Here is a 13,095-nt window from a genome sequence, read left to right on the forward strand (position 1 = left end):
CAACTAATTAAATATTTTCGCATTGTAAAGCGTATTGAGGCGTCGGCAAACGTATGTAAATAACAGAGCTGCTCAGTTTTCTTGACATCAACTCGCTTTGCTCGTGACTGATAGCTCTCCATTCACAGAATACTTACATATATATACAACTGTATATATAGATCATAAATTTGTACGACTTGTGTCAAAATATTTGGTTGCGCATTAAAATGGATCTGTCAGTTGAAAGCCGGGTGGTCTTTTCCCAAAAGACGAGTCAACTTATCATCCGTAGCCCACGAATCGAGATAAAAGCATCTATTTTTATTGCAGAATTCTACGTAGTTGAATTCTTTATTTACCAACACTGAATACGTATACATGAACTTGATTTGAAATTGTTGTAAGTGTGGCCATAATATGCATAACAAAAGTGACCGAATTAAGTTTCAGTTATCCTTTACTTTTTCGTATGGTCACACTTGATCTTCACTCTCTCTTTGTCTGTAAGTTCTGTGTGGTTAGATGATATATTTTAAACTAAATCGATGTGAATATTGGCTATCAAATAGAAATTAATGTTTTTATGAAATTATAGCGTTGATTTCTTCAAGTACTTGAAATTTAACCCAGTTTCCATAATCTATCCGATCGCATTGATTTTTCCTAAAATCAAAAAAAAAAAAAGAAGAAATTAAAGTTTTCAAAATGAATTTATATCGCTGATCTGTATTTAGTTTTACTTGAATTACCATTGATCACATCGAAAATCCATTTAATAAATTCATATAAATTGACAAAGAATCCACGTTTCATATGTGCTTTAGGTGTAACAAACATTCCCACGGCAATATTTTGCGATTCATTTGCATTGTGTATAACGATGGGACTTCCAACATTTGCCACGTCCGTGAATTCTTTTTTATAACGCAAAATAGACAAATCTTTACCGAATTTTGTTACCTGCCTTTCCACAAATCCTAAAACCATGTCCGGCGAGTTCTCTATTAAAATTAATAAATATTTGTTTTATATAGATGTAAAATTCAGTTATGAATTGAATATACGTACTATAACTTTTATGCCAACCAGATATGATCATATTTTGGCCAGCGTAGGAACTAATATCGGATTTGCCTGGTAGTAAAGCTGCTTGAACATACTCATTGAATTCCAGATCATAGGGTAGTATAATTATCCCTATATTGTTCTCTAAGGTAACAGGATTATAATCTGCACACCGCACAAAACCAATTTCTCTTCGATTTAAGGTAACATGAGTTTGTCCTATTTCATATGGATTTGAAATATTGACGGCTCCAAAGTAAATGCGTACCAGGTCGCTTAGAAGAAAGATAATTGAATTTTGTTGTAATTAAAATTTATTTGAAATTCCCAAAACTTACAACTTGGTGTCCAGACAAGAAGCTGCTGTCCCAATTCCATTTTTTGCGAAGATTGTGCCGCTACACTGAGGACTCCATTGTATATCGGTTTGAGAATAATTGGCTATCGAATAAAATACTTGATATGGAAATTGTTTGGGAATCGCCCATTTCAATGTCAAGTGCTCAGCAGGGATGTTCCAAAATAGGATTAGAGAAGTCCAGAAAGTTTGCAACCAACTCCATTGTTTCACCATCTTCAATGTTAGTACAAGAACTGAAATATCGAATGAAGAAATTCGATCTTTAAGCAATAGTATTTAAAAGAATGCAACTAGTTGATGGACTTACGAGCATGATAACGTTAATTGAATGTCGACTTTGTTAATTAGTAACAATTTGCAACTTGCAATATAGAATCTTATCTATAGAAGAATAAAGTATAAAGTTTAGAATTCACTTTGTGAACTAAATATTAAATCTACGATCTGCACTAATTCGAAACCATGAAGTCTGTAAATGATATACACCACACTGAAAAAAGATCAATTTCTAAAATTAGAAACATTCGTCTTAAAAATTGTGTTCTTAAAATAAGAATATTTTAAGAGCAAATTCTTAAAACTAAGAACATTAATCTAAAATATTCCAAAATTCTCAAAATGCAACCATTAATAGTGTTACAAAGTTCGGTAATCGAAATTCCTATAAAGTTTTTATATAGCTTTGAGTGTTTTCGTTCATAGCTTCGTTCCATTCTATTGCAGTCTAAGAAAAAAGGTCGATGATAAGTATTTCGTAGGTAAAGAGATTAACATACAACTACAACTAAATGACTGAGTGCGCTAATTAATTAAAAAAGTATTAAAAACAAAAAACAATAAAATATAATAATATAAAAAAAAAATTAATAAAGTGGTCTTATTATAAAATGGTTTTGGTCTTAAAACTATACGATTTTGAGTCTTATATTAAATGTTATTGATTAGGATTTTCATGTTCTTTTGAAACCTAAATTCTTATTGATTTTAGAACTTATTTTTTTGCAGTATATTAATTTGCAACTTGCAGTATGGTACTTTACCTATAGTAGAATAAAGAATAAGGTTTGGAATTCACTTTGTGAACTAAATATTATATATATCATACGATCTGCAATAATTCAAAGCCAACAAATCACTTAATTACTTTCTTTTGGTAGAATACTATTGATAACATAGCAAATACTATTTATAGTATAGAATAGTTAAAGATGTGAAAAATCTAGATTGAACATTACTCAATTAAAAAAAAGAGACCGTTAGATTGCGATCCGAAAGTTATCGACCTCTATTAGTCACTTATCAGGTGTTAGACCACGTTCTACTCTATAAGTCGTATTCTTCCGGGTCTCAATTGGAAATTCATTAGTATTACAAGCAATGTCAGTGCCAGAGACCACCTGCACGGCAATGGCTATATAGATATTGATATAGATAGATAGACAGGTGGGTGAGTGTGTAGTTTTTCTGTTTTTTCGGGGTTCCTATCATAATTTATTTGCTCGCTGGCTTCATTCCGACCAGGTGTACAGCATATTGTATGTTGACTTGTCGCGCGTTGTCGTCGCATTTAACACCTGGAAGGCATTAGTCATATGATTTTGCCAACAGGAGTACAAAGATTAATTCAGTTTTTTTTTATTTGTTTTTGCTTTTTGCTTTTTTTTCATAGCGCTTAGCAATTGGCTCTTACGCAAGGGGTTCTATCAATCGTGACGTATTATTGACACTATCTTGAAAATTTGTTGTTGTTTAACTTTATTAATTGCATTTGAAGAGCTTTTCTTTTCTGTGATTTCTCTACAAAAAAAAAAAAAAAAAACAAATGAAATTTCCTTGCTTTGTCATCTTTGATATGCATGTTTTGAGACACAAGTGTGTCATTGTCTCTCAGATTTTCTTCATCTTCTTTTTAATTACACACTTCTATAGATAAATGAAATATTGTAGTTTTTAATGAGACTATTAAACCGAAAAACAAACACAAAAAAAAAACGCCCCATGAAAGTGACGCCCCACATTAAAACAAAGCATACAGATTTGCAATGCAAGTACTCGACTTAGAGATGCCCTGTAAGTAGTGTAGAATACAAAAATTAATTCTGTTTCTGTAAAAGTAAAGTGTTAATGGTTAATGTTCATACGATCCCAGTTCTATAACATTCTTCCTGTGATAAACAAGAGAATTTGATAAAAAAAAAAAAAATGTGCAAGCAACTTGTTATCGCCATCCAAGCGGAATTATCTCGCAATTCTTTCAAAGATAATCTTAAAATGTCGCCGTAAGCTACATATTATATGTGTCTTTATAATAATACGAGTTCTTACAGACATTTCTAGATAAAAAATGTTCAATAGCGTAAACTGGAAAACTGTACAGTGTGAGTTATAGACAGTTTTAAAAGAAAGAAGTTTAAAACGTTAAGCATTATGTTTAAAGCTTGATAGTAAGACTAGATTTTTGTGAGAAGAACTGTGCATCATAAAAACTAATTTTCTATCAACCTAATATTATATATAATAAGTTGAAAGGAAAATGTCTGAGGCCTGTACTATTTTATTATTATGTAAATGCGATCACACTTATGAATTATTAAAAGTCACTAAAATTCATAATTAATACAAACAACCTCTTAAGCTGCTGATAATTAAAGGGCATCAGATCAAAAGTTAGACAAAGCGAAGGTTCCAACTGATGTTGTTGTTGTTGTTGTTGTGGTGGGTTGGATGTTGCGGTTTTGAGCTGGCCGCCAGAGGCCGCTTTGGGGGTGACCATGACTAGAGGGGTTAGGTTAAGCAGTCGAACTTGGCAGCTGTGCTTGTATAGGTGTGTGTGTGAGGAATGGTGCCATAATGTCACCTCACATCCCAGGCGCAGGCAAAGCAGTGCTGCCATATCGATAAATGGGCCGCACTTATCTTTGCGCTTTTATCAAAAATAATGTGCTAAAAGTTCAATTACTGCTGAACAGAACCTTGTGCTCTGTTCTATGGGCGTGGTGTGGGCGGAGGTGGGGGTGGGGTGAAGCACATGCAATTCACCATTCACCACGTTTCTTTTCTTCTTTTTTTCCTACTTCTGTCGTTTCGCATTATTTTAATGCTGTTTAGTTTTTTTTCTCCCTTCCTTTTTTTTTGTGTCATTATTTTTGCACAATGACAAAATGGAAAAAACTGACAAATCATCATCATAGGTAAAAAAGAAAGAAAAAAAAGAGCTGCACGTGTGTGCTTGTGTGCGTGTGTTTGTTTGTATTGGCAAATTTGTAGTTTTAGGGTCAGTCCAAGAAGAAGACAACAAAAAGTTTTGCGAAAGCAATGACAAAGAAACTTGAAGCTCTGCTGCAGATCTCTTTGGCATCCATCAGCTGCTTCTTTCCAAGAGCAAGAGGGAGAGAGAGAACGGGCGCAAATATCATAGTATAGTTTGTGTGTTGCTTCTTCTTCATCTGTCTATTTCATTGTTGAATTTCTTAACAACAATAACAATAACAAGGCAGCTAGCTAGCAGCAGCTGCGACGCCAACGCACGACCGCATGATAAGCAGCCCATCGAAGAAGAAGTTTAATACACACACACACGGCAAGCATACATATTTATAGTGCCGTTGCGACGCGTCGCCGTCGTCTCGGATGTTATTGTTGTTGATGTTGTTAGGCCGCCGCTGTTTCTGCTGCTTCTGCTTCTGCTGTTGCTGTTGCTGCTGTCGCCGCTGCTTCTGCTGTTGCTGGACGTGCGGTCGCCGTCGTCGTTGTCGTTGTCGGTCTGGCAGCAACGGCGCTTCAATTTCAAATTCAGTGCGAAAGCGAACGACAACGCGAACGGGCAGCACACAGCGTGAGAGAGCGAGCGAGCGAGGGAGAGCAGCGAGCTTTTTTTTTTTTTAAAGCAGCAGCAGCAAAGCAGAAGGCAGCGTTGGCCGCTTTTCCACATTTCGTTTCTTTCGTCTGTTTTTTTTTGGTTCAGTGTTTTTTTTTTGTTAGTGTGTGCGTGTTTTTTTTTCTATTCTATTTGGTGTGTGCTGCGTGTGTGTGTTTATTTTTTAACGTTTTTGTTGTTTGCTGCAGTACTCGGAAATTTATCAACAAATACGAAAAAAAGTTATTTATATGCACACAAACACACAATCAACAGAAAAAGACACACACTTATACATAGAACTTGGTTTTTTTGTATATGAATTACGTTGAATTAGTTTGCGCGTTAATAACAAAACAGTGTAGTAATAATAACATTATTTCGCCGATCGGGAGTTCAAGTGACATCATAAAAATACAAAAAAAAATATAGCAGCAAAGTGACGGAAACTATTGTTGCCCATTTTGCCATTCACCGTTTACCGTGTGTGTGTTGTGTCGTGGCCAAAAATAAATGCAAAAACAAAACAAAAATACAATATTCAGAAAAGCAAAATAAGAATTGTACTCCAAAGAACTACTAGAAAAAGAGGAAGAGGAAGAAGAAGAAGCAGCGGCAGCAGCAACAGCAACAACATGTGGTAAAAGCCCAGAGAGTTTTTGTTGCCTAGTCAAAACAAACCAACAACAGCTCTGTGTGTGTGTGTGTTTGTCGGTGGGAGAGAGAGTTTGTGTAAGCAGAGAGAATGGGAGAGAGCGAGCGAGCAAGCAAATGGATTCATTGAAATGCCGGGCGGCTGCTGTGTGGCGCCATCTATGTATGACCGGGCAACAGAACAAACAGCTGATGTGTGAAACTCAACAACAATGTAAATCAACAGTGTATACAGAGACAAAAAGAGAGGGCGACAACTGTTATTATCTATCTTCTATTATATATTATCTAAATCTAGACAAAAGCAATGATTGATAATTCTAAATAATTATCAGCATTTTGTGTGGTACCTGCAAAAAAAAAAAAAGTTTCGCGTCGAAATCGAAAATCTAAATGAGAGAAAAGTGTCGAGCTTGTATAACAGTATAGCTGTAAAACTTAACACAAAATTACCTATAAAACCAAATGTGTTCGAATTCTAATTTTCACTGCTGCATGCATAACAAATTCCTACGAAATTGGAGCTTAAGATGATTTCGATACCAACAAAATTTCTATTTCCGGTTTCATCAGTAAATTTGGGTCACCAACAACGCAAACGATGATGGATCGCCACAAAATTGAAGAGCTGTCTGAATAAGTGTTCTATTTTTATGGTCTCCTCGACCATTTAGCCGTTTATTGCATATTAAGTAATAATAATTGCATGCAAATTTGATTAATCTCGTTGTTGAACAGTTTTTTTATGGATGCGTTTCAATTAAAATAGCGCTTGCTCGCTCATTGGGGTTAATGGGTGCTACTTAGGGTTATGGTGTCCTACAAACTGTTATACACCCACAAACACACACACACACAAAGCTTTCGAAAGCTCACTAATACCAATGCGTGTATAACCTGAAATCATTTCTTTGCGCTAGTCCAATGAACTGATGATGATGTGATGATCATGTTGTTGATAGTGAAAATAAGCAAAAGAACAAAGTAATCAACAAATCAAAAAAGCAAAAAAAAAAGACTGTGAAATCAAAAGCAACAAGCTAAAGTCGAACAAGAAAGAAGAAGAAACTACGCGAAGCAGAGAAAGAGGAAGAGGAAAAGTAACTAGCACAATGTCCACGATCAGCGAAAATGAGGCAGCTTCAACCGAGGGCGAGAGCACGGAGAGCACTCTGCAGCAGCTGAAGGCCAAGAAGAACAAATCCAATTTGTTTCTCATCAAATCTTATAGCTTCATTGACAAAACCAACACCATCAATAATAATAACAATAACATCAACAATAATAATAATAATAGTAGTAAAAATAATAATAATAATATTAGTAGAACGTGTGCCAAGCTGACAACAGCTGAGCTGCTGTCACCCGACTTGGATCCCTTTGTCGATATTTCATCCCTGGTCCTCTCTCAACCCGATGCCGACAAAAAGCAATCGCGTCTAAAGAAGCCCAAGAAACAAAAGCTGCCCAAGACAAAGGCAAAGTCAAAGGCAAAGACAACAAAGCAACAGCAGCAGCAACACGAAGTGGATGAAGAACTGGAGATCAGTGAACAGGAAGCGTTGCTCTTGCGTCGCAATGCGCCCCATGAATACGAGGAGTTGTTGCAGCATCTGCCCAACGCCAATGTCAACGGTGGCTCATTGCCACGCCCCCAATCGCTGCCAGCCAAAGTACACTTCGAGGCGGCTTCCAGCGTTCTGATCGCCCCTCGAGCCCCAACGCCAGCCAAGCGTCTGGGCAACAACAACAACATCAAGCGCGAATCGTTTTTGCGCCAGAGTCTGCAGTCGATACGTCGCAGCTTTGGTTCCAACAAACACTCGACGAAACTAGCGATGATCGCCGCCTCAACGGCATCATCGCCAACAGCATCGCCGCTGCCTTCGCCATCGCCAAAGTCGCGTGTCTTCTCGAATGGTTCGACAACGTCTTCGGCTTCCACCACATCGTCGACGACGTCGTCGTGCTCCTCGTCGGCGGCCATCAGTCTGCTGACGAAGGCGCAGGCTCACAATCACATACTCGACGAGTTCCTGCCCACACCTGTTGTCCTGCTGCTCAACGATCATTCCCAGGATGTTGGCGATGCGGGGCGCCTTTCCAATAGGTAAGCGTCGGTTATTCAAGTTGAAGTTAAGCCTTCAGTCTTAATTAAGTTATTGAACGATAAAAGCTTGCGGTCTTAAAGTGCTTTGAAAGTTTATGCATAAGCTAACAGAGTTGTTTTGTCTATATGAGATTTAAAGCTTTAATGCGCTTTTACGATTTTAGTGTGTTTCTCAGCTTTAATGTGCTTTTAAGCTCCGCAAATTTATTGAACTAATGCGTCAGTTATTCAAGTTCAAGTTAAACCTTACGCCTGAATTAAGTTTTTGAACGAGCAAAGCTTGCTTTTTTAAAAGTGTTTGGAAAGCTTATAATTGAGCTTCCCAAGCTTTTTAATATTTTTACATAGATCATAAGAGAAGGGTTATTGGTATTGGCTTTTGTCCAAATGAGCTTACAAACATTTGCGCTTTACAATTGATGTGTTGGACAGCTTTAATGTGCTTTTAGCAACTTTTAAATGTGCTTTCAAAGACACCAAAAATGTATTGAGCAATTGAAATTTTATAAAACAGCGACAAGAGCCACACAATAACAAAAAGGGTTAATGGTTACACGTGTTTGTCTAAATGATCAGAAAAGCTTTAATGCGCTTTTACAATGTTAATGTGGTTCATAGCTTTAATGCGCTTAGAACCAATTTCAAATGTGCTTTCATAGACAGCAATAAGCAAGCTCCGAAAATGTATTGAACAATTGCGTCGGTTATTAAATTTCACGGTAAACCTTACGCCTCAATAAAGTTGTTGAACGAGCAAAACATGAGCATAAGCCTTTTCATATTTGTACGAAGCTTTCTCATGTTTTACATAGATTGTCAGACAAGGGTGAATGGTTATACATTTTTGCCTAAACAAGTCAAAAAATTTAATAGCTTTAATGTGTTTTTAACAAATGATTACAAATTATACTTATGTGTCTGGATAAGCTTTAAAGCTTTCACATGTTATTACAAATTTAATGTGCTTTTAACAAAATGTAAATGCTCTTTCATAGAGAGCAAAAATGTATTGAACAATTGAAGTTCCAAAAATGTTGCACTAATTGAGTTGCCAAATAGCGACAAAATGCCAACTCGTTATTTTGTGATTGGATTGCTTTTGTATTACCTGATCTAAGATCTAAAGTGATCTTAGGGGGACAACAAACGACTTCCCCCCCCCCAAAAAAAAAAAAAAAATTTGCCCATTCGGCCATCCGTCAATGGGGGGCAATTGAGAGACCGCTTGATGATATTCCGATTTGCATTCAATTCGTGTGTCTCATTCCCAACGAATACAGTAAAGTGAATGAGCGATTGACTGAATGACAAGACGAGACATCGATAAGTAGATATATGGACAGACAGATAAGTCGGTGTGTGTATATAGTATGTAATTACGCAAACATCGGCATAATGTCGTCACATATTTGGTATCCATATCATATCGTATTTGGGCGCTGAAATGCAATTTGCCGTTGCCAAAAGTTTTGCGATGGAATTTATCATTGACGTCACACAACAAGAAGCTTCAAATTTTGTTGATTCTTTCAGATTCTAAAACATTTCGACGAGCTCAACTTACAAATAAACTTTGGAGAGACAATACACAAGTTAGAGACATCAATTTAAAGATTCCTTTTTTGAATAGACAATACGAAAATTAGAGATTTATTTTTTGAATAGAATAATTTATTTCTAGTGACGTATTAGCAAAAAAAAAAAAGCGGAAAAACATTTGGGAAATATGCAAAATATTATTTTCTCACTTTTTTTCTCAGAAAATATTGTGGGATTTTTTTTATCGCGTTGAAAGCAATTTATGTTGTTGTTGAACATTACATTGCAGAAATTTTGAAATGTTTATGAATTTTGTTTATAGAGCGATGCGTCGCTATAAATTCCACTATTTTTCTTTTTTTTTTTTATTAACTATGCTCGTTATGTGTTCCTAGAAATGCATTTCTTTATAATTCGCGTTGCTTTCGCTCGCATTCTATTATTGAACAAAATGAACTATAAAGGCTGTTGTAAATCTTTTTATCGCACAAGAGAAAGCAAATATAATATGATGTATACAAAGTGTCAAGTCTGAAGCGAAAGACTTGAAGAGTATCAAGTATATCAAGTGTGCTTAACCCTTTAGTGCCCCCGCAATGCATTAATGCAATCTGAGCAATTGAGCATTAAGATGCGTGCAATTTGTTGCCGTTGTCCATTGCACTCTGTTGTGTGCTCTGTGCGATTGTGGGCGATTCACTTAACTTGAAATAGTGTAAAAAATAAATATATATTTTGAGTGCATTCGCGTTGATTGAATTTGCAGCGCTCTTTTGTTATCACTCTTCCACTCTCTCTCTCTCTCTCTTTCTCTCTCACTCTTGCCATAACATTAACACAAATAGGTCAATTGTTCGTTATAGGTTTTGAATTTCATTGCAATTTGTTGACAAATGTACAAATTTGTTGTAAATTTGCTAAATAAAGTGAACGCAACTAAACTGTGCCTCTGCCTCTCGGCTGTGCAAAGTTTATGCAAGCTGATAAACAGCTCATAAAAAAATGCTAAAAATAATTCACTTTTTTGTTTTGTTATTATTTATATGCACACACACATACAAACATTTACACTTAGTAAGAATCAACAGCAGTTTGTTTATGAAAAGTGCTGCTGCACATTGTCGTGCTTTTCACGATAAACAAGTGGATCAAATGTAAAACAAAGCTTTATGACAGCGCAAAGATTAAATGTGCTTTTATAAGCCAATTACGGTGCCATGCAGTTGGCAAGCTTAAAGGTTGACAGACATAATCTTTTGATATCGTTTTATAATAGTTGCTATAGAATTGCTTGGCTTAAACTGATTTACAAACTAGTCAAGCAGCTTTAATGTGCTTCCACAAAGTCTTTCATGTGCATTAATGACTAAAATGTTGTGTAACTAAAAAGTTGTATTACTCAATTGATTTCCTTAACAATTAATGTGGCTTTAAAATGACAAGAAACTACTCAAACTTTAGTGTGCTTTTCACAAACAAATTGAATTGATATATATATAAAATTTTTCAATTTTTAATAGTTGCTTTATAAATTTTGAGCTATAACAGATTTGTTCAACAATCAATCCAAATTTATAATAATGAAAAGCTCATTTATATAGTTGGGAAGCTTTAATGTGCTTTACACAAACCATTGAATTAGAAATGGAAAGTTGCTTTAGAAATTTTTAGCGAAAACTGTTTTATAATAATAAGAAGTACTTTTATATAGTTGTGAGACTTCAATGTGCTTTGAGAAGCTTTTATGAGCTTTTCACACACAAATTTAATTTATTTATTTATTTATAATAATTTCCAATTATGGAAAGTGCCTCAACTAAAACTGATTTGATTAATTGATTTTATAATGCTAAAAAGTTATTTTCACTACAAGTTGAATTGATTTCTTTATAATTATTAAAAGTTGCTTTATAAATTCCAAGCTATGACTGCTTTAATGTGCTTCAAGAAGAAGCTTTCGTGTGCTTTTACTTATTTAACGTCTGATTATAGATGTCCATAACATTTTCAACCATCAATCGAGCTTTATTTATTCTGAGCTGAGACTGCTTTAATGCACTTCACTAGGAAGCTTTCATGTGCTTTTCCTTGTTCAACAGCAGCTTATAAATTTTTATGACATTTGCAGCCTTTTCATCAATCAATCCGAGTATCGAGTGCAACGAATGCTTTAGAGCTTCCGCTTTTCAGCTGCTGTTTGTTGTTGGTTAGGCGTGAAAGCGTGTTTGATTGATGTGCGCTCCAGTTGAGGCAAAGAACAATGCGAATTTTGCTCGCACAATCAGCTGACGGTGTTGTCGTTGTTGTTGTTGTTGCTGTTGTCGTTGATTACACACTTGTGTGTGTACAGTGGCTGATAATCCATCCCGTTTCCATCTCCACCTTTGTCTTGACGAGATTAGCGTTTCGTTTAAAGATAATCGCCTGCATTTAAAGCATTTGCACTCGCAACACCCATAAAGACAGCTTGTTGTCCCCCTTCCACACAGCAGCACCCTCCCCTTCCCCTTTTTTGTTCCCCTCTCGACGTTGTTGTTGTTGTTGCCCTGTTTCCATTCAAAAACGTTGCGAGCGAGCGACAGACGTGAAGCACACTTCGCATTCAATTGACAGCGATCCGCTCAGTCTCTTATTTGTCTCTCTGTGTGTGTGAACACACACACACATAGGGTGTGTGTTTGTGTTTGTAGTTCTACTTAGATGCTATGCCATTGAATGGATTTTAATAATTTCACATATTTCAGTCTGTCTGTCGAGTCAGTTTCAGTCGCCGTTGAGCGGCCGGCGAATTCAAATCCACAACAAAAACGAAACGAAACGAAACAAACACACACACACACTCACAGAGAGAAACAAACACTCAATCATCATAATAATAAATAGTAACAAACAGAAATAAAATGTTATAAAAATACTCGGCGTATTTATTTAAACACATTGCAACAAAGCACGCCTCATAAATTGTATTTTGGGTATGTTTTAATTATCATTAATTCATTTATACAAATATTTCGCTAGCCAACTTTTATTTCACTTGTTGTGTTTTGTTTTGCTTCGTTTTTTTTCTGTTTTTTTTTTGGCTGTCAAGTGAAAGTGTTTCGACGATTTTGTGCGATATTTTTGATGAAAGTTTTAAGAAAAGAACGGACAGAAAAAGCAGCGAAAAAAAAACACCTGTGTGTTTGGGGTGTGTCGAATGCGAGAAATACACTTTGCAAAATGATTGTAGTAAAGAAGCTTTTGTAGCTACTTTTTAAGCTGATTAAAGCTTTATCAAAGCAGAAACTGGTAAGTTTGAAAGACACCAATTTTAATCAATTATTAAGTAGATGCTGAAAAATTTTCTTAAAGCTCGCTAAAAGCTAACATTTGTTAGCAAAAGCTACATTAATCTTGAAAGAAATGAAATTTGGTTTATTTTTTAATTTTTTATTATATTAAATACTAAATTTAATTAACCGTTAAGAGAATGCTGGGTGAATCCGCCTCGAAATTTCATTCATTTGGTCTGTCAACTTTGAGCGATCT

General features: G+C 35.6%; 1 protein-coding gene and 1 long non-coding RNA gene across 8 annotated transcripts in view; one reads left to right on the forward strand and one right to left on the reverse strand.

The window, feature by feature from the left end:
• LOC117578303 (GRAM domain-containing protein 2B-like) overlaps positions 1-13,095 on the forward strand; it is a 50,783-nt gene that overhangs the window by 4,216 nt on the left and 33,472 nt on the right. Inside the window, exons 1-2 of one of the 7 annotated variants that reach the window (XM_034263748.2) lie at positions 5,887-5,904; positions 6,839-8,028. The exons of 2 other annotated variants lie outside the window; for them this stretch is intronic. In XM_034263748.2, the coding sequence (XP_034119639.1) occupies positions 7,031-8,028 (998 nt within the window). In that variant the 5' untranslated portion in view covers positions 5,887-5,904; positions 6,839-7,030. Of the gene's footprint in view, positions 1-5,886; positions 5,905-6,832; positions 8,029-12,376; positions 12,540-12,704; positions 12,856-13,095 lie in introns of those variants that run through there. 4 more of the 7 variants (XM_034263749.2, XM_052007473.1, XM_034263757.2 and 1 more) reach the window with 4 other exon arrangements.
• On the reverse strand, positions 301-802 carry LOC117578308 (uncharacterized). Its single transcript, XR_004573367.2, has 2 exons — positions 732-802; positions 301-645 (listed from the first exon to the last, which is right to left on the reverse strand). It is a non-coding gene; the product is annotated as an uncharacterized LOC117578308 (long non-coding RNA).

Source organism: Drosophila albomicans, chromosome X (assembly GCF_009650485.2).
Source record: "Drosophila albomicans strain 15112-1751.03 chromosome X, ASM965048v2, whole genome shotgun sequence".
NCBI lineage: Eukaryota > Metazoa > Arthropoda > Insecta > Diptera > Drosophilidae > Drosophila > Drosophila albomicans.